At 47.6% G+C, this 25516-nt stretch overlaps 1 protein-coding gene across 7 annotated transcripts in view; it reads left to right on the top strand.

The window, feature by feature from the left end:
• Positions 1–25516, top strand: part of SHANK1 (SH3 and multiple ankyrin repeat domains 1) — a 113247-nt gene that overhangs the window by 62780 nt on the left and 24951 nt on the right. For all 7 annotated transcript variants that reach the window (XR_014150684.1, XR_014150685.1, XM_081837564.1 and 4 more), the window contains 3 exons: positions 2423–2498; positions 23010–23092; positions 24420–24544. Coding sequence is in view for 5 of the 7 variants with exons in the window: in XM_081837564.1 (XP_081693690.1) it covers positions 2423–2498; positions 23010–23092; positions 24420–24544 (284 nt within the window). In the remaining 2 variants the exon portion in view is untranslated. The remainder of the gene's footprint in view (positions 1–2422; positions 2499–23009; positions 23093–24419; positions 24545–25516) is intronic.

Below are 25516 nucleotides of genomic sequence, written 5' to 3'. Positions count from 1 at the left end.
CCTTCCCGCCGGAGCGGTACCTATTTATCTACTTGCACTTTGACGTGCTTTTGAACTGCTAGGTTGGCAGGAGCAGGGACTGAGCAACAGGAGCTCACCCCGTCGTGGGGATTCGAACCGCCGACCTTCTGATCAGCAAGCCCTAAGCTCACGAATCAGGCCATAGCACATTTACAACGATGCTCCTATACTCAACACACACACGTTGCACATTGTTGGAAACTTTGCTAGCTGGCTACGTTAGTTTTTTTGCTGCCATCAGCTGCCCACGTTGGCTTCTAAAGAAGGGGGTTTGAGTAACCGGACTGGTAAACTGGCTGCAACTGGTTCCCTTTTTGTAAACGCAAGATTATTTAATGAGAAAGTTCAATCTCACATTGGATCTGTATGTGCTCACTACAAAATAGTTACAATCAGTGCTTTTTTTCTGGGGGTACTCACGAGTACCCAGTACTGGCACCATTTTTGTTTTCAAATGTTAAATATGCAGCACTTACTGTAGCAATTTCATGGTGAGTACCAGCACCTTGATAAAAGCACTGGTTGCAACTCAAAACGCATCTGGTAATATTTAGTATCTCGATAGGCAGTTAGGCAGGGCCTCGAGGGGAACTGGCATTCTTTGTTTATAGACAACTGAGACAGATTTAACCTAGTCACAGGCTAAATCTGATGAATGCGATCTAAGCGCATTCTCCCAGACAGAATTGTCCTACAATATGTTGTTACTACGCCTAACAGTTCAAAATGAGCCTCACCAGCTGCAATGTGCGAAATAGCAGCCTGCGCACTAGATGGTGCCTTCATCATTACTCGAAAGAAGAGGCAATTCCCTGCTCAAAAGAGTTCTAGAGTGGCAGAGGGCGGGGGGCCAGCAAGGTGTCAATAAGGACATTTATGTTCAAATGTATATTTCTACATATGAACTACCCTTCATCCTCATAGGTGCAAGGATATGTACAAGTGATGCAACTAAACTAGTCATACCCGGATAAAATGCAATACCCCCTTCCGAGGAAACTAAACACATTTTAAAACAGTTAAAGTAATAGAACGGACTAACAGCAATCACCTGTACTTAAAGTGCCCAGGCAAATACAAAGGTTTTACTCTGATACCAAAAGAATTGTAGTGTTGGCACCAGTCATAAAGTATTATTATTATTATTATTATTATTATTATTATTATTATTATTATTAATTTTGTAAGTAAGACCACAAACCTAACTAGCCTGCACAGTTTTTTACTACCTTGCTGGGGTTTGGCAGAGGAGGGCAGCAGAGATCCAGCCTTCCTGCAGCAGCCCAATACATTTATATACAGGGTCCAAGTAGGGGGTTTCCCTCCCGTAGCTGCCTGTTTGGTTTCTATGATGGGTGCAGAGGAGGAATAGTCCATCCGTAAGGCAGACTGAGATAGCCACCTCCGAAGGCAGAATGCATGGCAGACCTCCTCTGCCACAACCAGAGATGTAAGGAGAAGCATCTGCATTAGCTTCCGGTTTTTGGAGCGTCATCAGAGACCTCTGCGCAGTTCTGTGGGGCTCTCACGAGATCTCACCGCAACCTGGAGGCTACAGCCTTCGGGGGGGGGGCAGCACAGGAGGTTGCATGGCAAATGCACAGGGCGGCACCTTCTCCTTTCGCCTCAGGCGGCGAAAAGGAACGGGCTACTCCTGGGATGGAGCGCTCCACCAGCTCATTCACTCGCCTGCATGGAAGTCCCTGTCACCAGTGACTACCAGGCATTGTAGATCCAAAGCTACTACTAACTACAATACAGTTGTACCTTGGAAGTTGGACGGAATCTGTTCCAGAAGTCCGTTTGTCTTCCAAAACGTTTGGAAACCAAACGTTTTGAAGCTCCTGCAGCCAATCGGAAGCCGCAGAAGCCCTGTCAGATGTTTGGCATCCAAAAATAGTTTGCAAACCAGAACAGTCGCTCCTGGGTTTGCGGCATTCGGGAGCCAAAAGCTTTGAGAACTAAACTGTTTGATAACCAAGGTATGACTGTAATAACATGCCACCAGTGCACATATGTGCACATGTGTGTGCTAAGGGCAACTGTAAAAGGCAACCTCGGGGTCGCCTCGAAACACAAAAATTGGGGCTGTATTTTACTAGGGACAAATGCCAGACAATAATGGCTGTCCCTGGAAAATAGGGATGCATGCAGTCAGCTTCCTTTTGGCTCCTTTCCCCTCTTCTCTATGGTGGACACACTAATAGTTCCCCCTTTCTGACTGCCTCCCCCCCTTTGGACATGCCACCAGCTGCGCTGAGCTTGTGCTGCCACTCACTGGCTGCCAGAGGAACCAGCAGGAAGGACAGGAGGTTCCAAAGTTAAGAAGGAAGATGCTGTCTGTGTACCAGGTGCCCTTCTGCAACCCTAATCCCCACGCCTTCTCTGCTTTGCTTTACAGAGAGCCGCAGTGACAAAGCCAAGCGACTCTTCAGGCACTACACGGTTGGCTCCTACGACAGTTTCGATGCCCCCAGGTGAGTGGACGGTGACCCCAAGAGGTTAGGCAATCTGTGGTTGTGTGCAAGGTGGAATTGTGTTGAAATATGGCCATGCAAAGGTGCACAGTTTAAGTGGATTAACGGTATAAAGGCCACACTTTCTGGTGACAGCTTACTCATATGCAAATATAATCAGTTTCTGTGTGTTGTTCCTTAGACTCATTCATGAAAACCCATACACTACCTCCAGTCCAAACAGCGAAGTTTTCTGATTTTTGTGAGTGAAATTCTAGGACAGCCTCTCTGTCTGTGCTTGCAGCATCAAATCAATAAGCCATGAAATGCATGCGCAGCTTGCCTGTGAACACAGCCCCTTGCTGCCTCTTTGCGCATGTGGTGAAACAAACCAGAAAGTCATAGTTAAGCATAGCTTCCTATTATGTGAAAGTCAAGACAAATGTGATGAACAGCTTCCAAACAAGCAAGGATGCAGTTCAAAATCGGCGTCTGAATCCTGTCTACTTTGGGATTTTGCATAACAGGGAGCTATGAGTAACTGATGTTTCCTGGCTTGTTTTACTGCTCGTGTAAAGAGAGGTACCAAGGGATATGCTTTTGCATATCTTGGATTATTAAGCCAAGATTTGATCATGCAAATGTGGCTGTTGGGTCAGAAACAGAGCAAAAAAACCAAAGGATTTCAAGCTAATCAAGAGAAAAAAGCTAATTTCAAAACTGTTGAAGGGGCAATCTTTTTTTGCAATTTTGCGAACAGTGGCTATAAGAGGGAATTGTAACTAATTAACAAGTTGCTACTGATTATTAATTAACTAACCTTAACTTTTGGAAACATAAAATAATTTAACTTGCTCTTTGTGTTGTGGAAGCAAAGTATCCATGAGTTCAAGACAGCTGGATATATTTATTAGGGATATCACGTGATTTTTCTGTTCTGTGGGCTTCAGGCCCTTCCAGACTAGAGCATCTCTGGGAATTTAGGTTGACGCAATTAAAGTGGATTTAAGCACTCTGTCGCCCCAGTACAACAAATCCACTTTGAAAAAGAAACAGACTTTTTCCGCCTAGGAGAGTGGCAAGGAAACGCATTGGAAAGTGTGAGGTGAACATGTGATTCACAGAGGTGTGTAAACATCCTGCAGATGGATCAGAACAAATACCTGTACTCAAAACAGACCAGATATAATCTAACTTCTGTATAAGGTTTGAGAAAGCAAATCAAGATGAATGCTCAATAAATAGGTCATCTGCAGGAGCCCACAGTGAAATTGGTGTAGGGGGTGTCTTGAGACTGCTGAAGCTCACGAAGAAGAAGAAGAAGAAGAAGAAGAAGAAGAAGAAGAAGAAGAAGAAGAAGAACTTGAACTTAGTGAGGCTTAGTGAGATTGCAACCTATTCTCAGTCACCTGAGAGCAAGCCCTGTTGAACACAGTGGGACTTCTGAGTAATAGGGCATGGGGTTGCTCTGTGAATAGGATTTGCTTCATACTTGGTATATAACTGTGTTTGGGAGTTGAGAAGGAACAGGTATCAATCTGCTTATTACGTTCCTCTGCTGCATGTGGTTTGGCTCATTTGCTTGAGTCACATAGCGATGTGCTCGACAGGCATCATGGTGTGATGCATTCGGTTTACTCTGGCTGACTGCTTACATCAGTGATGGCCAAACTTGGCCCTCCAGCTGTTTTGGGACTACAACTCCCATCCTCCCAAGCTAACAGGACCAGTGGTCAGGGATCATGGAAACTGTAGTCCCAAAACAGCTGGAGGGCCAAGTTTAGCCATCACTGGCTTACAGCGTTCAAGAGACCGAATTATTGAGACTAAAGAGGGAACGCACAGGAGGGGCACTAGTGCATGTAATAAGAATGGATTGGATGGTTGTCTCATCCTTTGCAGCCTGGTGGTTCTGTCAGGAGTCTTTGAAGGCTTCGCGGTGATTTCAAGTCGAAAGGCGGGATATGATAAAGTGGGAACCTCGTGACAAAGAAGATGAGAAGGAGTTGCTTGACAGTAGAACAGTCTCCCATGGGAGGTTGCAGACTCTCCTTCCCTTGGGGGTTTTAAGCAGAGATTGGATGGCCAACTGAGATGGATGCTTTGGCTGAGATTCATGGGGTTGGACTAGATGATCCTTGGGGCCCCTTCCAACTCCACAATTCTACGGTTCTATGACTGCTTTCTACACACAAGTTTAAGGGTCATGTTTGTCTGCTGCAGCAACGAAGAGTACTGTGGCACTTTAAAACTAAATTGCTAACCCCCAGTTGAGGGGCTTGTGATCCGCTGCCCCCCCCCCAAGCCCCTCTCCCAAATTTTGGTGACGGCAGCAAAAAGAAAAACCAAATGAAGCAGAGACAGAGCTGGGGTGGGAGGAAACCCCACACACTGATGTGGATGGAAATTACCTCCTTCCCACTCATCAGATTGATAATTTGATTAGTGAAAAGATAGCAGTAAGACCCCTAATGCATGAATCATCTGAGGATTGCTATGGATTCATAGTATTGTCATTGGAAGGGACCCTGAGGATCATCTAGTCCAACTCTCTGCAATGCAGGAATTTACAACTGTCCCATGCGGGGTTCGAACCTGCAACCTTGGCATTATCAGCGCCTCGCTCTAACCAGCTGAGCTATCCAGGCTGTTTAGTGTGCGTGTGAGAGATTGTGGGGTAGACGCACCCCTTTGGGCCAAACCCAGTGCTGTTACTTGGCCCCTGGAGGATTGACCAAGATGAATGGGACCCTAAAGCCAAACAGGGTTAACTTTAAAGACTGTCAGATTTATTATGACACAGACTTTAGGTGGACAAGAATCCACTTCATTCAAGGCAGCAAGCCCTAAGTGACTGTGATTAAAGGTTTTGTTTCCTGATTCCCATTGGACGGTTAAGCTGATTTTGCTTTACCTGCCTTGGCTTGAAACATGTTGGATTATGGGTAACGTGTGCATGCCTGTCAAAAAGAATAACATTTACTAAGAAACTGCTGAGGCCCCTTACGGATGGAAGGAATGAATTATAAAGCCCGGAGCAGCATACATGTATTCCCATAATGGATAACGATGTCTTTTTAAGTTATAATAATTTTTATTAGTGGTAGTACTAGTAGTAGTGGGAGTGGTAGAAAGCATATCTCTATGGCTAGATGCCTTACAGTTGGAGAAGGAAAAAAACAAAAGACTTCCCAGAAGCTAAAAATCTAAAGGATTTTCCTTTTTTCTTTTGCACGTCCCAAGTCAAATAATAAGGTAAAGGTAAAGGGACCCCTGACCATTAGGTCCCACGTGGCCGACTCTGAAGTTGCAGTGCTCATCTTGTTTTATTGGCCGAGGGAGCCGGCATACAGCTTCCAGGTCATGTGACCAGCATGACTAAGCCGCTTCTGGCGAACCAGAGCAGCGCACGGAAACGCCGTTTACCTTCCCGCCGGAGCGGTATCTATTTATCTACTTGCACTTTTTTTTTTCCAAGTACATTTTTATTGTTTTCCTTACATATTCTTTTCCAACAAATTGTAATAACACCATACATTCCCTTTGATTCTGCCGAGTCACAACCCCCCCCTCCCCACAACTAGTATATTTATCCTCTTTCCATCGCGCACATCATTCTCATATTAGTACTATTATACATTGGAGGTATTATGTCAATCCTGCTAGTGTCTTGACCTCTTTACAATTCTTCTTTAAATATTCAATAAATTTACTCCAGTTATTTTGGTATCTTTGATCTCCCTGGTCCCGCTCCTCCCTGACAGTTTGGCAAGGTCTGCATATTCTGTCAACTTCGCCTGCCACTCCTGAATAGTTGGTATATCTTGTACTTTCCATCTTTGGGCCAGAAGGGTTCTCGCGGCAGCTGTAGCATACTTGAACAAATTTTGATCTTCCATTTTAATTTCTGTTCCTATTAAGCCTAATAGACATGCTTCCGGTCTTTTGGGGAAAGTATATCTAAATATTTTTTTGAGTTCATTATAAATTGATTCCCAACATTTTTTTACCTTATCGCAGGTCCACCACATATGGAAATAGTCCCCATCTGCCTTTTTACATTTCCAACATTTTCTTTCTTTTTTCCTATACATTTTAGCTAATTTTACTGGCGTCAAATGCCATCTATACATCATTTTTAGCAAGTTTTCCTTTAGAGCCATGCATCCTGTAAATCTCGAACTCTCCTTCCATAATCTTTTCCACGCATCCAATTCAATGTTATGCCCAATATCAATTGCCCATTTTATCATTGATTCCTTTACTTCTTCATCTTTTGTATACCATTCTAGCAATAAACTATACATTCTTGATAAAATTTTATCTTTACAGTCTATTAACTCGATTTGGAATTTCGATTTTTTATCTTCGAACCCATTTCTCTTTTTATCTTCCTTTAATAAGTCACTGATCTGGTGGTATTGCAACCACCCTGTTAACATCTTTTCAATTTGGTCATATGGTTTGAGCTTTATTCCTTGGTCTGTTTTCCTAGTAATATCCTCATATGTTACTCTTTCCCCTTCCATGTTTACTTTTTTTGTTGTCAACACCTCAATTGGTGATATCCACCACGGTGTCTTTCTTTCCAGGAGGTTTTTATTCCGATCCCATACTTCATATAAAGATTTCCTAATCACATGGTTTAGAAAACCTTTATGTACCTTTACTTTGTTGTACCATAGGTACGAATGCCAACCGTATCTATTGTCGTGGCCCTCTAGATCTAATAGGTCAGTGTTTTCTAAAGTCAGCCAATCTTTTAACCATACCAAGCACGAAGCTTCATATAAAGTCAGGTCTGGTAAATCAAAACCTCCTCTCTCTTTTTTATCTACTAGTATCTTCTTATCTACTTGCACTTTGACGTGCTTTCGAACTGCTAGGTTGGCAGGAGCAGGGACCGAGCAATGGGAGCTCACCCCGTCGTGGGGATTTGAACCGCCGACCTTCTGATTGGCAAGTCCTAGGCTCTGTGGTTTAACCCACAGTGCCACCTGCGTCCCTAGTCAAATAGTAATCCGGTACTTAGCTGCAGTGCTCTTTTTCCTAGAAAAATGGGTGCTAGTACTCACCATTAAATTGTTTTAGTAAATGCCACACTTTTTAACAACAACAACAGCAACAACAACAAAAAGAGGTGCCAATACTGCGTACCCTTGAGGACCCCCCTGAAAAAACCACTGCTTATCTGTAACTATAAGCATCTGGTCAGGATTCTAGATCAAGTGGGCCACTGACCTGATTGACACAGTTGGCGCTGTGGTCTAAACCACTGAGCCTAGGGCTTGCCGATCAGAAGGTCAGCAGTTCAAATCCCTGCGATGGGGTGATCTCCCGTGGCTCTGTTCCAGCTCCTGCCAACCTAGCAGTTCGAAAGCATGCCAGTGCAAGTAGATAAATAGGTACCGCTGCAGCGGGAAGGTAGATAGTGTTTCTGTGTGCCCTGACTTCTGTCACAGTGTCCCGTTGTGCCAGAAGTGGTTTAGTCCTGCTGGTCACATGACCCAGAAAGCTGTCTGTGGACAAACACCCGCTCCCTTGGCCTGAAATCAAGATGAGTGCTGCAACCCCATAGTCGCCTTTGACTGGACTTAACCATCCAGGGCTCCTTTACCTTTTTATTTTGGCCTGATCCAGCAAACCTGTTTTATGATATGACATGATAACATTTATTTTATTTTATATTTTATTCAGAGAGAGAGACTACTGCTTTGCCATGCTCAAAACACTCGCTTAGATCATCTCAGCAGTCTTTACATCAATCCAGTAATGTAGACAGTAATGTACTATTACTTAGATGAGGGCCTTAGATGAGGGCTAATGGTGAGACACATTACGCTTGCATCCTGCCCCTCCTTCAGGGAGCTCAGAGCAGGATACAACATCATCCTATGCACACTCACACACATCCCATAAGACTCATGAAGCAGGTCTGCCTTCTCAGTGCAATGCTCTAACCACTATGTAGCACCAACTGTCCTGGTGGCTCGCCAATGGGCCAAACTAAATGTGGTGGCAGATCTGTGTGTCTTAACCTGGATCTACTACAATCACATAAAAAGAACCGTTGGAGGGGCTGATTTAAGGAAGAAAAGTGGCAAGGGAATGAGGAGAGCTAACCCGCCGCCACTGCTACAGATTACTTCCTTGGAACCCCTCTGTACTCACTAGGGATGGATGAATCTGTCGATTTTGGTTTCCCCATTTTCCTGTCTTCAGTTTTACTCCTTTCTGCAGCAGCATGAAAATCCATCAGCATTTAGCGGAAACATTTCCTGACACAGTTTCACATGCAGTTTTCTCTAGTGTACACTCCCCCCCCTAATATAATGCATCTTTGTATGCTCTTTTCACCAACACATGCATTTTTGCCCACATTTCACCTTTAAAATACAATTTTTTTGTAGACGTTATTTGTTTGGAGAACTGCACCACACAATTCAGAGAAGTGCAGATTTCAAAGGGTAGCTGTGTTTCAGTCCTCATATGTTTCAGGAATTGGGGAGCTTTATAATGAAACGTGAGCTGAACTTCATTTCTCCCATGCACCCATGTGCTCCTTTTGCTTCTTAAACCTCCCCAGTTACGGCAGGTACAGATTTTAAACACCCAGATCTGCTAATTTCGCATCTACTTTGCCTCAGCTGCTGATTTAGGCAGATGCAGCTACTCTTGTTACATCTGGGGGCAAGAATACAAAGCAACTTGTCCAGGTTCTGCTTTTGACATATTCTGAAAACTCGGCTACTTCAGGTTTTCAGCTTTGTTAGGCACAAAACCCTGTGCAGCCGCAAAGCTGGAGGACCAGGCAGTTTCAGCTCCTAAAATAAGCAGAAAGGCCTCTCTTTGCCTCTAGGTAAAGGGTGGGAAATCTGTGGCCCTCCAGTTGTGCCATCTGTCCCAGCCACCATAACCAATGGTCTGGGATAATGGGAGTTGTAGTCCAAACCGGGGCCAGCCCAAGACATTTTGGCAACTGAAATGGCCTTCCCTCACTCCCCACCAGGAAAAAAGGGGGCCAGGGAAGATCTACATCAGAGACAATGAGGGAGGGGGATAGAATGATTGACGTTGAGATCTGCCGCGCCAGGGGAACCCTGCCGCCTGAGGCTGCCGTCTCACCTCGCCTCACAGGTGGGCCGGCCCTGTGTCCAGCGACATTATGAAGGCCTCAGGTTCCCCATCCCTGCCTCCCGTAAATGCACAAGTTCCCACAGCTTGGGCCACTGGCGAAATATCTCTGAGCTTCTGTCTCCTACATCTGGAGGAGGAGGAGCCCAATTTTTCAGCTCTCTTATTAGACTAATTATGGTAGCACCCACCACTTCCAGATCGAGTTACATGAATCATTTACTCGGCACTTACAGTGCACAGTGTGCTTTATTATCTTTACCTTGATTAGCCTCTCAAGAAGCCTGGGAGATAGATGGGGGACTGAGACAGAGCCACTTGCCCAGGGTCATCCTGTGGAGTGGGCTTTCTCAGCCTAAGGCTGCATAGACATACACTCACAGCATATGACCTCCTCCCCATCCCCCATCCCAAAAGAATCCTGCAGGCTGCAGTTTGCTAAGGGCGCTGGGAATCGTAGCTCTGTGGGGGAACTATGGTTCCCAGGATTTTTTTGCGGGGGGGGGGAGCCACGTCTTATAAATGTATGGTGTAGACACAGCCCATGTCCATGTTCCATATTCTGCCAGACTGAGTCTGCAATCTTCTCCTTCAGAGGCATTTGTCCTTAAACACAGCCTAAAAATATTGTAAATGCACTACAGTGGTGCCTCGGGTTAAGTACTTAATTAGTTCCAGAGGTCCATACTTAACCTGAAACTGTTCTTAACCTGAAGCACCACTTTAACTAATGGGGTCTCTCGCTGCTGCCGCTGTGTCGCTGCCGCGCGATTTCTGTTCTCATCCTGAAGCAAAGTTCTTAACCTGAGGTACTATTTCTGGGCTAGCAGAGTCTGTGACCTGAAGCCTATGTAACCTGAAGCGTATGTAACCCGAGGTACCACTGTACGTTGAAACCACTCCCATTGTGCCACCATACTCAGCTCCTGCTGGAGTTACTACATTCTCGGGATTCCCAATTGAAGACCTTTCCACGTGTCCGTATTTTCCAGGGACAGTCCCGGATTTACAGTTTCTGGTTCGATCCTGGAATGTCCTGCTTTCCCTTAGGCCGTCCCTATTTTCATTGGAGAACTGTTGGAGGGTATGCAATTTCACACTCTCCTCCTCTTTTCCAGTCCCGGATCTTGAAGGGAGCAAAACTGCAGGCCCAGCACCAGCAGCTGCCACTCTAGGGCAGTGGTTGAGACCCACCTGCGCTGATGTCTTGCGGTTTGGCAGCCGGCCAGTGATGGGTGCTGCCTGGGAAGATTTCTGGGGGCCACACAGAGAGGCCTGGAGGGGCACATTTGGCCAAGGCACCTGAGGTGTCCCATCCCTGCTTTTGCAGGAGTTTGAACCTGGGAAAACACCTATATTGAAAACACGCGATCTCTCCGTACTTCCTCAGGTGCTAACTTTTGGGTTTTGTGGAACTTTTGAGTTTTATTTTTATTTTTAACGCTGTAGAGCAGGAGCAGGGAAACATTTTTTTTCAGACCAAGGGCAGTCTTCCCTTCTGAGCAACCTTCATACAGTAGGCTGGTTTCTACACACACTGACACACCCTTGTATATCCTCCAGCCAGGCAAGGAAAGGGCATCATCAGAGTTCAAGGACACATTCCAACCAGGCAAAAGCACTAGGGGTGCAAAGCAGGGCCTGTGAGGGGAGCAGAGGCGAATTTAGGGGAGCACAACTGGTTCAGTTGCACTGGGGGCAGATCTGCAGAATCGCCACAGGGGGCGCCACAACTATGATTTAGAATAGAGCTGGAGAAGGCAGGAGGAATGAATTTTTACATTGCACAGGGTGCCCCTGAACTTTGAGATCCCAGAGTCCACCACTGAGGGGAGTGATTTGAGGAGGGTGTGTGCAGTGTGCAGAATAATTCAATCGGCCAGCTAGGAGAGGCCTGAAGGTCCACATTTGATCCCTGGACTTGAGGTTCCCCATCTATGTTGTAGAGCTTTTAAAATGGGATTGCCTGCCTGCCGCCTGAATTGATACAACCCACTCTGCTGACTCCATACCCTCCAACATTTCTCCTGTGAAAATAGGGACACCCTATTCCATAATAAAATAATAATAATAATAATAATAATAATAATAATAATAATAATAGTAATAATAATAATAATAATTTTACTATTTGTACCCTACCCATCTGACTGGGTTTCTTCAGCCACTCTGGGTGGCTTCCAACATATATAAAAACTTAATGAAACATTAAACATTGAAAACTTCCCTATACAGGGCTGCCTTCAGATGGCTCAGATAACTCCATACCTGCCAACATTTCTCTGATGAAAATAGGGACGTCCTAAGGAGAAATGGGACATTCTGGGATCAAACCAGAAGCTAGGACAGCTTCTAGAAATCCGGGATTGTCCCTGGAAAACAGGGACACTTGGAGGGTCTGCAAGTCAGGTCTCTTTCCCCTCATCCGACTGGGCTGGTAGCAGCACTTGGCACCCTCAGGCAACTGCCTGGTTCCGAAAGTCTGGTGCAACTCACTGGCACTGATTCCTGCCTTAAACCCCATCCCCCTGCTCACCCAACAGGAGGCAGTTACAAGGAGCTATCTAAATTTCCCACAATACCCTGGAGTTACACTCAGCTTGGCTCTGTGGGGCATTGTGGGAAAATTTAAACCGGTGCCGTCCAGTGCCACACCACAGGGTCTGATTAGTGGGAGGCTCACAGACATGGGAGAAGACCCCCAGAGGACACTGTGCTGAGGACCCCTTCAAATCTGGAGCAGGCTTTGATGTGCCGACTCAAAGGCCTGGTGGAGCAGGTGATTGCCGCCCGCTAACCTGCTTCCAGGCCCCACGACCATTTCCCAGTCCCTGCAGCTGCAAATGGTTACTGTAGCTCCCCAGCCTAGGCTTCTTAAATCTCGTACATATTACCGCTGTCTCAGTTTACAGGCCTCTTGTCAGCCCATAAATAAAAAGAACTGACAAGAGGTGGCAAACTTCCCAGGTAGATTAAAAGTCTGATGTAGACTCAAGATTTCTTAAGTCCTCTCTGGGCACGTCTTAAACTGAAAACTTAAAAGCTGACTAAAGTAGTCCATTCTTAAAACCTGGCAAGGGCAAACCATACATTTAAAACCCCACAGGGAGGAAAAATGAGAATTTGAAAACAGCAGGTGGGGAGAGGATTAAGCACCTTCTCTCATTCTCCCTCACCTTAGATTTCATAGAATTGTAGAGTTGGAAGGGTCATCTAGTCCAACCTCCTGCAATGTAGGAATCGTGCTCTCAGCCATCCCTGCGTGGGCTCAAACCAGCAACCTTCTGGTTAACAGCCAGGCACATAGACCCATTGCACCACGAGGCTTCCTTGCTACCACTTCCCTGATATCAATCACAGTTTCTTAAGGGTTACTGGCCTATAGTTAACACACTTTTGTGTGTAACATGTAGTTTACTCCTGATCCTAATTGATACACCAATCTTTTTTTTTATTTTAAAAAAAACACATTTATGCATTTTATATATCTTAATACATCAGTTATACAATTGTCATCATTTATCTTACACTCTTTGACTTCCACACACATCCCTCCATGAGGTCTTACTAAGTACTTTCTTGGGTATTTCCCCCTCTACTATACTCAATAAGAACATTTCTGGTTTCTTGGAACCCTTAACATCTTTTTTAGTTCTGAGTATATCATCTCCCAATATTCTTTGGCTTTCTTGCAACCCCACCACATGTGTATAAATGTCCCTTCAATCTCTTCACATTTCCAACATAAATTGGTGATATACCCATCTTCTATGACTTAGTGTAACCTCCACACACCCCCATGTACACTACCTCTACAATTCTGGCACCAGGATGACAGGCTTCTTTGCTCTCTCTCATGCCCATTGACCCTCTTTCACCAACAATGCTTGGTGCCCATGCAGACTATAGGGCTGAATGCAGGGAGACCAACAGTAGGTGGAGCCAGACCCAACGGCAGGCAGAGCCACCCCCTAGACTGGTTGTAAAAAAGAGGCAGCTGGCTGGGGACAGACTGAGGTTGGTGGGTCAGGGCTTCATTCGCCCTAATGGACTTACCTCCACTGTCATTCACCCTCTCCTGGCTCCATAAACAACAACATAAAAGAAAAAGTGCTAAGGTGAACAACTACAAATGAAGCTTGTCACTTTGCTGTAGCCTTCCTCCTCTCCTGCCCGAAATCCTTTTGTTTCACCCCAAAACTAATATCATTACTATAGAGTCAACTCATATCCCCTACTCTAGTTTCCAAGCCATATGTTCCTCAACTCTCCTCCTTACTGTCCTGATATGCCCCAAATTCTGATCCATGTCCCCACTTGCCTCTGAAGGAGGAGGAGGGGGAGTTTGGATTTGATATCCCGCTTTATCACTACCCTAAGGAATCTCAAAGCTGCTAACATTCTCCTTTCCCTTCCTCCCCCACAACAAACACTCTGTGAGGTGAGTGGGGCTGAGAGACTTCAAGAAGTGTGACTAGCCCAAGGTCACCCAGCAGCTGCATGTGGAGGAGCGGAGATATGAACCCGGTTCCCCAGATTACGAGACTACCGCTCTTAACCACTACACCACAATTCTGACCTCCTCCCCCACAACCCCAGCCATTCCCAGGACTGGCAGTTCTGCCCTCCTTTGTGACCCACATGCCACAGGGAACATCTCAGTGTTCTGATGGGGTTTTTTATGTGCACGACTGGCTCCCTTCGTCTGTTCCTTCCCTCGGGCTCCTCAATCTCTGTGACCCTCAATCTCAAACCACTGTCCTCCACAGTTCAACCTGCGCTCTGCCCCACCCTTCCCCGTCGCCCTGGATCCTTCCATTTGGCTCTCCCTCCCCAGCGGACCCAGTTATTCCGAGCCTGTGTGCCGCAGATGCTCCGATTCGCACTGCGCTGTGTTTCCTTCTGTCGGCATATGTCCTTGAGCTCAGAAGGCAGGCAGTGCATCTGAAACTGGGCTGGCTTTGAATCTGGAAACCGGAGCGCTTGATCCGGAGCTCTTGGCCGAGGTGCCACCGCGGAGGGTCTGCTCGCCCGTGCAGAAGCTCACCCCTCCTTCTTCCCACCACGGGGCTCGCACGATTCCTGCTTAGGGTTCTTGGTGCCAAGTGGCTGGATAGGCCCAGAACCCCCTGGGGCAGTGGTCTTTGCCTGCAGCCAGACAGAGAAGATGGGACGTGCCAGGATGCCAGCGGCCACGTGAACCAGTTGGGCAGCACCATGGGGACAGATGTGACTGGGTGAGTGGCATGGGTGTTAGCCAGGATGGGCAGTGTGTAACGGGAATACTTTGGTGGCAGGGAAATAATCAGCGCGCGTCTCCCCCCTTCCCTGTTGTGACCCATTTCGCTTCACCTGTGTCCTGACCTGCTTCTGTAACGGGAATAAAATTTGAAGTGGGAGACTTGTTTGCTAGGGCAGGACAAGGTTCACCCACCAATGGGGGAGATAAATCTCTTGACTCCGAAGAACTAAGAAGCATAAGTCATGAGAAGGCAGGTGCAATCGTTGTGGGGAAGTGTGTGTTGAAAGAGAAGGCTGTTAGTTTTAGAGAGTTTGCACACTGTGCCTTGCAAAGAGCTGTGCATTGTTACTTCACCGCTGTGCGTGCCAAGTTCCTGAACGTTGTGTGCCCATGTAGGAGAGAAAGACTGAGAGCTTATGCACACTTGACGTTTTGTCCCATTTATCCTGCCCAGGGGGCAGAATAGTTTTAGTTTTATACTGCGGCAGCAGTTGCTCCCACCTTCTGTATTGTGTCAGAAATAGGCAGTTAGTTTCCCCTTCATGCTGACCTCTTGTGAATCACCTTTAGCCACTGCTTAACGGTAGGCTCTGAATTTATGGGGGCAAACCTGCAGCTGAAATACTGTAGAGGGGGAAGCAGCCTTGGCTGGGTGGGCAGGATGAGAGAGATTAAGAGAAGTAACATGTCCAGAGGAGGAAGGGTTAAGCACACACATGCACCCCGCACACTGCTTCTCTTCTCAAAATGGGCCTCTCCCAAAGCTGTTTTTCATTTCTTTTTTCTTTCCTTTCCTTTCTTTCTTTTTTTTTAAAAAAACCTCTTAATCCTTTATTGCATGCATCTGCAAGTAACATGCAGTTTGCCCCCATCTGATGAGACAAACATCACCACAGCTAATGTGTCACTCTAGTTCAGTGTGTGCATCACCTTATCAAGATCGTTTCAACATTACTGACCTTGTGACAGTGTGCCTTTTGCATACATATCAATATCATGTCCCTGTACATACCAGCAGTCTGAAAAATAGCATCTCCTCCCTCCCTCAATCAACTTTTGTGGCTATAGGAATGTGTGCATTTCTTTTTAAAAATATATCACAAGAAGCGTTGAAAAGTATCTAATTTTGTCTGATCTACAGCACAGCTACTTGAGTGAACTTCTGCCAACTGGGGGTGGGACATGTGGGGGGGGCTTTCAATGACATATATTGAGGGTCTTGGTGGTTCAAAGCCTTTGCATTGAAGTTTAGCCTTGCTTAGTGATAAATACCTGCCATTCCATTTGTCAAAGACTTCTATGCCCTCCAGAGGAAGATATCCTTTCTCTTGTTCTATTCTGTTCTCTGGAACGCCCCAGCAACTATCTTTGTAGCCTACCATGCAAATACCGTATGAACTATTGTGCAGCCTTGCAAATATATCTGTGTAAGTTATTATCTTGTTTGTAGGCGCCTGTGTTAGACATTTGTGACCTTTATAAAAAGAACCACTTTTTGTAAAAGGAACACCTTCATGGAAATTTCCTAGAGGAAATTCTTTAAGGTGAGCAGGACGATTGCTCTTTACAAGCCTGCCTGCTTGTATGTGTGAGTGTGCAAATGCAAATATGACTAGCCGTACATGAAGAATACTCGCTTGTTTTAGATGTCTGTGAGAGAAAGATGGTGGGCGGGTGGGGCGATGGTGCTGTTCTGCAACTTGAAGGATGCTACAGAAAGAGTTGCATGATGGTTGGGAAGATAAAGCACAACCTTACCTGCAAAGGTTAATTTATAAGCACAACAAACTGAATTCAGCACAACAAACTCCCAAGTAAACTTTCACAGGGCACCAACGCTGTGTGCTAAGAAGTAACGCTCACTCACCAAAATTGTATTCACTGCCAAGTTATGCTGCACAGAATTAAGCTATAAAATCTCTGTGTGTGGTCCTATGCACATTTTTGCTTGGAGACAAATCACTGGTACTTGTAGCTTTATCCTGAGCGCGCGTACTCTGAAGTAAGGGTGAATTCAGGTGCACCTTATGATGTATATGCAGGAACTACGTGGAATGTAATGTGTATTTGGGACTGTGATGGGCTCTGGTGTTCCTGAATGAAAAAGCAGCTGTCGAAACCTTGCTTGCTGAAAACATGGCGGCAATGGAGCCATTCATGCATTTGGGGTCACCCTGTCCCACTCATTGCTGATTTTCTATCCAAGGCTCCCTTCTTCCCTGAATACCAAGGGGGAGCTGCAGCTGGTACTGGTGCCACTGCTTAAGGGAGCCCAAATGCAGCTATGGCACCAGGAGCAGGGGACTAGATAAAGAGTCCCTTCTCCAAACAGCTGCCCCAATTCCAAAGGCAAATCCATTCCCTCCTGTGGCTGTTCCTATAGGGACCCATCATCCAGTGCTAAAAAGTCCTACTGTTGGGAGTGAGGAAACCTATTTATACAGTGATCTTAGAGCTTTTTGACAGGAGGACTCAAGTGAGAGAGGGGATCATAAGGGAGCTCTTTCCAGAGATGGAGCCAGCTGTTCAGAAAGCGAGCCATTGTCTTAGACCCAAAATGCAGTTTTGTTACAGAGTGGAAAGGCAACCGTAGCTGGCTTGGCCTTGGTGGCTTCTATTTCCACAGGGTATCCTCTCATACGGAACAAGCCCTGCTGGTTTTGACTAAGGAAAGGACATTCAGTCTAGCATCCTGTTTCCTGTAATAGCCAGCCAGATGCCTCTGGAAAACCCACAAGCAGAACATGCTTATTGCCGCCACCCCCAGCAGATAGAGGCTTCTTCCTTTAACTACGTAGCCAATAGCCACGGATAGTCTCATCATCCATAACTTTGTCTAACCCCCTTTTATGGCCATCTAAGATAGCGGCCCTCGCTACTTCTTGTGGCATGGAGTAACAAAAAACATGAATGAGGTGTTGGGGTGAAGAAGGGCCCTTTGGCTCGCCTGTCCTGCCTCCTCTGTTGTCATAGGGTGCTGCTTTCCAACTGATCAGGTAGAGCGCAAAACAGTCTTAATTGAGGAAGGATTTGTCTTGGGGGGGGTGCGTTTGTGGTGGGAGGGGGAAGACCATGTGCATCATGTCTCTTGCAGTCTTTACTTTCTCAAAAGAGAGGTGCCCGAACTCATGCTTCTCGTGTGTGTGTGTGTGTGTGTGTGTGTGTGTCGGGTGCACGTGCGCTCTGCTTGCGGCTACTCGGCGCCAGGCGCTCTGCACATGCTCAGAGGCGCGGGGCTCCCTCTCGCCGCTACCCACGGCCGACCGAGAGGTTGAGCCAGCTGGGCCAGCCAACCCACCATCCGGCCGGCCTGCCCGCTTCCTGCAGTGCCGCGGCATCGCCGGGTGCTCGTGTGCGCAAGGGGTTAAGCAAGCGTGCCGGCTGGTCGGCGTGCGCTCTCCCGCTCGCTCCGGCGGCGGCGGCGGCGGCGGCGTTGGACTCGGCTCCTGCTGCCAATGAACAAGGCCGGCAGGCCGGCCTGCCCGCCAGCCCCCCGCTCTTCTTCTCCTCCTGCTCCGTCGTCGTCCTTTCCTTGCTTCCTTCCTTCCTTCCCGCGGTGCCATGATGTGAGTATGGTGCAGCCCTCCCGCCGCTGCTGCTGCTGCTGCCGCTACTGCCGCTATTGCGCCCCCCGCCCGCCTCCCCATCCCACCGCGCGCCCCTAGAATGTGGCTGGGCCCCACGGCGGCGGCGGCAGCGGCGGCTGGGGGCCTGGGATCAACGGCGGCGGCGGCGGCGGAGCCATGGCCCGCTACGACGGCGGCGGCGGCGGGAGCCAGCAGCAGCAGCAGCAGCCGGCCCTCTCTTCCAGCTGGCCGGCCCTGGGGCCCCGGCGCCGGAGCGTCTGGTACATCTACAGGTACGGTCGGAAGAGGAGCAGGAGGAAGCGGAGCAGCCATCGGCAGGCACGGCCGTGGGGCCCTGGCCCGTGCGGCAGCGGCGGCGGCCTCCCAGCCCAGCGGAGCCGGCCCCCATTCATGCCTCGCGGGCCCCCTTCCCCGGCGCCCCATTCATCCCTTCGCCTCGCGCCCGCCCTCCGCAGCCCATTCACGCCCGCGCACCCGCCCGCCATTCATGCAGCCATTCAGTCAGTCATCCAGCGCCGCTGCCGGCTCCCAGCTCGCGCCCTCCGCGCACAACGCCTCCCCCGCTCCATGCATCCGGCCATTCAGCCTGCGCGCGCCCGCCCGGATTGATGGATGGATGGATGCGAGTGGGAGCCACGGGGGGACGATGCTGACGGTGTGTGATGGGTTGAAGGTGCTTGCCAGAGAGATTAGGTATGTGAGCGCGCGCGCGCGCGAGGCAGCGAGGGAGAGTCCGGGGGGGGGGGAGAGAGAGAGAGATTAGCATGCCTCTTACGGAGAGAGGTGTGTGTGCCTGTTTTTGAGAGGATTGCGCGTGTGTGCGCGCGCAGTGTGCGTCAGTGAGGGCTTATGTGTGCGTGTGCATGCATCTCTACATACGGGTCGGGGTGTGCTGTGTGTATGATTAGGTATTCGTCTACACGGTTTGTGTACCTCTTGTATGGCTGCACAGAGAGCGTCTGGGAATGATTTGTGCAAGGTATGCATGGTAGTGCCTCTGTGTGCATGAAGATTCTTGAGGGTGGGAAACGACATGGGTGCAGACTCTCCGTGTACACTGTGAAGTGGCTGTGGGTGCTTATGTGTCTGTGAAGTTTGAATGTGTGTGTATGTGTGTGCACATCTGCATGGGCGCCATCCGCTGCATACAGCTTCACTATTGATTAATGCTGCCGTCATAACTGTATTGTGCCCTGAGATTACGGTGGCTGAGGAGTTCTGGGAAGCAAAGTATTCTATGTGTGCATGTGCCTCTCTATGATGTATATGTGTTGATGTCTGGTCTATGCATATGCACAGAGCTGTGTGCTGGTAAGCAACACACATGCATTCTGGATTATGGTTTGTTCTGTTCTTCATAGTAAAAGCCTGACCCTGTGGAGCATGATGTGCTATATCCTCTACACATACTAAACAACACTCCTTCCAAGCATGTGCATTGGTTATGTACACGTGTAGTGATATATCTTTGTGACAGTCTGTTGCATGCAGACAGTTTTACATACAGGTTTGTTCATGAGTATAGTATGTTTTAAATGTGATCCTCCTCTCCCTGCCCCCCAGTTCACCTTTAACATCCATATGAAAATTTGGGCAGTTGCACATTGTGGTCTGTAGATCCAAATGTATATATTTGGTGCATGAACATAAGCTTAACTTACTGTGTGCATACAGATTACTGTATACGGAGTCTGCATTGACTTGTGAACATTTGAGCATAACATGCATGCTTCAACGCATGCTGTCACATTTATCGTATCAGCGTGTTAACCCTTAAATACGTACACCAGTCCCTGCATATATTATATCTAACGGAATAAGCCATGCACTTTTTAATTGGAAGATTGAGCTTCCAAATCCCTTTACAGTTACACTGCAGTGTTGAAAACTGCAGCTGTGTGCAGCTAGGTTTAGTTGTATCTTGGATTGGGCCTGTGAGGATAAGGAACAAAAGGGAGATCTTTCCAAGGCCTTGTTTTGCCATGGGTTTCTGCAGAGAACTCATATATGTGTTAAATATATGTTAATGTTATGATACGATGATCTCACCAAAGGAAAACTGTTCTGTCACTTGCAGTTTGCTACCTTAGGGTGCTGGGTCCGGGTGTCCAAAATGCTGGGGGGGAGAGAGGTTTTTGCTTCTGTAAAGCACTGTTGCGATAAGTGCCCTCGCTTCAGAAGATGGGACTTGGAGCAAGAAATGTGAGCCGCTTCCCTGTTCTTGTTCCTTTCCACTGGTTGGGTCCATGTGGATCGCTAGAATCTCACGGGTTCTAGCCTCAAGAGGCTTGGCCTTGAACTAAGATGCTTGATAGTCCTTTCTCCAATGCTTCTCTCCCAGGGATATTCTGTGCAGAATTATGTTTCCCTAATGTAGAGGATCTGTGTGAAGATAGTGGACCGGGAGATGGTGTGGGTTTTTTTTTGCTTGTGCCCCTTATACTTGGAGGTACGTACATGGAAGCCCAAAGTGTCAGTCTAGCACATGACGAAGGTGCATTGTTTTGGTTATTGGGTGGCATTAGAGACGCAGTAAATAAATATACTTTGGAAGTATTTGGGGTGCTGAGCATCGCTGTGTTTCAGGTGGGGATTAGATTTATACAAGGTGCGAGGATGTTATCACCATGCATGTACATGCTGGGGCTCAGGAGTTCACTTGTGAGCATGGTGAGCTGTGAGATGGTGTCTGTTCACTTGGCACAGCTTTCCCTAGTCTGCTCTGTATCCAGGAAATCTCCTTCTGTCGGCAGCGTTGCTATCTGTGGGTGTGGCAGCACCGCACATTTCTGTTCACTGCGTGTTGCTTGTATGTGTTTGCCTGCCAGTCAAAAATGTGCTTAAAAAGAGCACATCTCTTACACACATACCTCTTAACTGTGTCCAATATGGACTGTGCGCGTTTCTCTTTCTAATGCTTTGTGCGCATTGAATAGCACCTGTGGTGCGCTAAGGGTATGCTTTCTACAGACTCAAGTAAATATGGGAAAAGTTAGCGACCCACCAGATCAAGCTGCTCACCAGCCACGTGTATCGTGTGGCCTGCTAGATGCTTTGATGGCCTTCCTGTTTCTGCAGTCCTGGCAGGCAACAAAAAGAGGTTTATTAAGTCCTTGGTGGCACATGACCTGTGGGCTAAGTTTGGCTCAGTGGGCCTGTTGTAGAGACTGCTGTGGGTGCATGTTGTAAGGCCTGTAACTGGGATCCATGATGAGGGAAGTAACATATGGAAACTTGGAGGAGTGCTGTCAGGGCAGCTGGAGTGGCAGTGCTTGTGGTTATCGACTAGAATTGTAGGATTGCCAAACAGGGAGCTCCTTCTGCTGTCTGTTTCCCTGTCAGATTGCTGTCAGCAGTGAACTCTGGATTCTTGGGGCGGGGGGGGGGGTTGATAGTACCAACACAGTGAAGCCTGCAGAGTACTTTTGTCATATCCAGTGAACTGGATTTATGGCTGTGTGCCATTCTAACCACACAGTGCTGTGTCTATCAGCAGCAGGCACTGCATTTTCAGTTTTGCAGTACTGTGAAGTGGTTATATTTGCAGTGCCTGAAGCCTGTGCAGTACTTGTGGTTTGGGTATTTGCAGCTAGAATAAATGGCTGCCTGCACTGTGGCACTCTTTCTGCAGTACTGGATAGGGTGGCTGAACAGTGGGCTTTATATTTTCAGTACTGCTCCAGACTTGCAGTAGGCTCTGGATTTGAATGTGCCATGTGCACTGGGACTATGCAGCTTCTTCTGCATAACCTATGCCAGTCTGATGCAGTGCCAGTGAGCATACATGGTACATTTTGTGTTGCAGAAGTGTTGCCCTGTGCAATAAGCCCTATTATCTCTGTGTTGCTTGTAACAAAGGTTGTGCAGTGGACACTGTATTTGGAGTATATGTCTGTGCAGTGTTTTCTGTACTAGTCATGCTGCTTTCCTGCGTGCTAGATTTGCACTGCTACAGCACCATGCAGTGTATATTTGCAATGCAAAGATTGTGCTTTGCTTTTTATAAATTTGCTGGCAAAGCTGTAGATAGCGAGCACTGTGCAGTGCATTCCAAGGGGGTAATGGGTATATTCTGTGCACTGACATCTGTATTTGCATTGAGCGTGTGCTGCTTCTATCAGATGTTGTGTAGTGTCTTCTAGGTTTCCAGAACCTAAGCCCTGTAGACCAGGGAGGCTTTGCACTTGCATTTGCAGTGCTAAGGCCTCCTACAGCAGGAACAAGTTCAGTGCTATTTCCCTTTGCATTGACCCTGTTTGCCCTTTCAGAACCTTGACAATGCGCTGCCTCCTCTAGCGGGTTCCATTGTTAGTGTGCAGTAGGTGCCATATTTGCAGTATCAGAACTTTGTCCAGCAATGGAAAGGGGAAGGAAGAGAAATCTGGAGCCAGCAAGTTCTGCAAACCAGGTGCACCGTGGATTTCCTGCATGAGTGATGCTGTGTTAGCAGTGTGGGGCAGTGTATTACGCTCTAGTTATTCTTTGTACATTGGAAGAGTGTCTGAGTCGGGAATTCCCATTGGAATGTGGCTGCCTCCTAACCTGTCCTGTTGTCTCTTTCCTTTGCAGTGACTACATCATTAAAGAGAAGACAGTGCTGCTGCAGAAGAAGGACAACGAAGGATTTGGCTTTGTGCTAAGAGGGGCCAAGGGTGAGAGGGGGAGTTAGCATCACTCTTGGACACTAGGGCCACCTCTAGCCATTGGCTGGCTGTCAAAGGAGCCCAGGTCTACACTGCCCGCCTGCCCACCTCCACTGCTTCCCCCTGCTTCAGAGCACATGAGCAAGCTCAAAATCAGTTAATGAAGATTAGTGACTGCTTAACTGGCTGTGGCCATTCTTATAGTAGGTTGAGGAAATGGTGGGCATAGGGAGAGTTGATAGGAGGCCGATAGCCTGGGAAGATGGGAGTTGCAGTCCTGCAACATCTGAACGACCAAAGTTCTCCTTCTCGGCCTAAAAGAAACAGTGCCAGAAGGTGCTGAAATGGATGAAAATTGATGCGAAAGGCTGGGTACAAGGTGGAAAATTCGGTTTTCCAGGAGAGAAAGCTAGGCTGGCTCTGGATATTTGGCTTACCTTAAGCTAGAGAGCTGTGCTAAAAAATGACAGGTGCTGGGGCTGACCTTCACCTTGCAGGGATGACCTTGATGTAGAAACCTGCCCCCTAGCCCCAGATGCGTGTGGCAGGGGCTGGTCATGGCCTCGAGGGGGAGAATGGTGCTTTGCACACACACAGAAACAGTGTTTGAAATTAGCCAGGCGCTAGGCGCATTTTGCACCTGGCTTTCAAACACTTGTGGATTATTGAATCTGGACTGTTTGCATGCACTAATACCCCATCCTGTAGAATTCTATCCATTATATTTTATCTGCACAATCAGAATGAATTTATGGAACCAAAATGCTTTTTCTGTGCAGCCTGAGCATGAGCACTCACCATTAAGGAAAGAGGTTTGGATAGGCCAAAATATATGTGGACTGTGCCTGGATCAAGTGGCTTTTCTTCTTTTAAGTTCCCAAAGCTAGCTCGAGGTTGTCATCTGAACTAGCCAGATGTTTAGCTGAGAATCAATCACAGCCAGTCCATCATTTGAAAAGTAAGACTTTGGATCCATCTTGCCCCAAAATGGCAACTAGGCATTCTGCGTTGGCGATTGTAACCTTGGTTTAAGGAGCCATTTGGCGCCTAGCTTATATATCTGAGTTTCTGACACTGCTCAGAAGCGCCGACTCTGTTAAACACTTCCCAAGCTCCACCGCTCGCTCCTGACTTTGGAAAACAAGGGTCTTCAGATCTGGGATTTGAAACGAACGGTGGTTTGTTTTCACAGAGAGGAGGTGTCACAGAAATGCCAAGCAAAGCCATGATCCCCTGTGTTGCCCTCCTGCTGCCACCCCACTCGCTTGCCCACCCCAGCCTGGCAGGTGCTTATGTAGCTCCAGGGGCATCACTTAACACACCTCTCTCTTTACAGCGCAGACCCCAATTGAGGAGTTCACACCCACCCCTGCTTTCCCTGCGCTGCAGTACCTGGAGTCTGTGGATGAAGGGGGTGTGGCCTGGCAGGCTGGTCTCCGCATGGGGGACTTCCTCATTGAGGTAATGGTTTGGCAGACTTGCCTCTGTGCTGCTCTTGGAACTTTTCACAAACTCTTGTGCTACACTCGTGTTGCACGGGGAGGGTGCATATGGGTGCACGAGTGCTTCCTTGGGTATCTGCACTGGGCTCACACATTTAAAAGCAAGTCCGCACCATTGCGTGGCCTGTGTTGTTGTTTTTTTCTAATTACCAGTTTCCAAAGCTTCCTTATGTTTTCCAGGGTTTCCCCTCATTGAACATACAGGTTTGTAGCTTTGATGGCCCGTTCTATTTCTGTTTTAAAAATAAATAGGCGTTTCACGAAGAAACTAGGCTGAATGGCACATAATGCTGCAAATGTTTGGCTTTTGTTAGGACTTTGCAATTATGTTATACGTACCACCACCACAATCCTCTGATTTAGTCATAGGAACACCAGAAGTGCTCTGTTGGGTCAGACCCAAGTTCCATTTTCCCACAGTGATCAGCAAGATCCTGCTGGGGTGCCCACAAGCGGGGCGTGAGAGCCGCAGTATTTCCCTGTTCTTGCTCCCCAGTGACTGGAATTCAGTGGCATTTTTGCCCCCGGAGATGGAAAATAACAGACTGTAGCTTAGCTGCCATGAGCCTCCCCAGCCCCCCTTAAAGTAATGGCTAGCTCACTCCTACTTGTGTGTTTCATTCTAGCAATGAAGTCCTTTCCTGAATCGACTGCTAATCAGTTCTCTTGGGTGATCCTGAGTTCCTGTGTTATATTAGAGGAAGAAGGAATTCTCTCTATTTTATCAGTTGCATCCAGGTTTAGGCTGCAGCGATGGCCCCGCTAACTTGGGAGTTAATTCAGTGGGATGCCGACAACGTAAACAACCCCTGAGTGGGTTAGTACTGCAGCCTTAATCCTACTTCCAAGTTGACTCGTTGAAATCACTGGGGCTTAAGTTTGTCTACTCTGTGCTAAGAGCGACTAAACCTGGACCCCACCTCGTTTGTAT

The sequence above is a fragment of the Podarcis erhardii genome (genome assembly GCF_964252035.2).
Source record: "Podarcis erhardii genome assembly, chromosome: 13".
NCBI lineage: Eukaryota > Metazoa > Chordata > Lepidosauria > Squamata > Lacertidae > Podarcis > Podarcis erhardii.
Note: the sequence above shows the minus strand (reverse complement) of the source record. Positions and strands in the feature narration are given on the sequence as shown.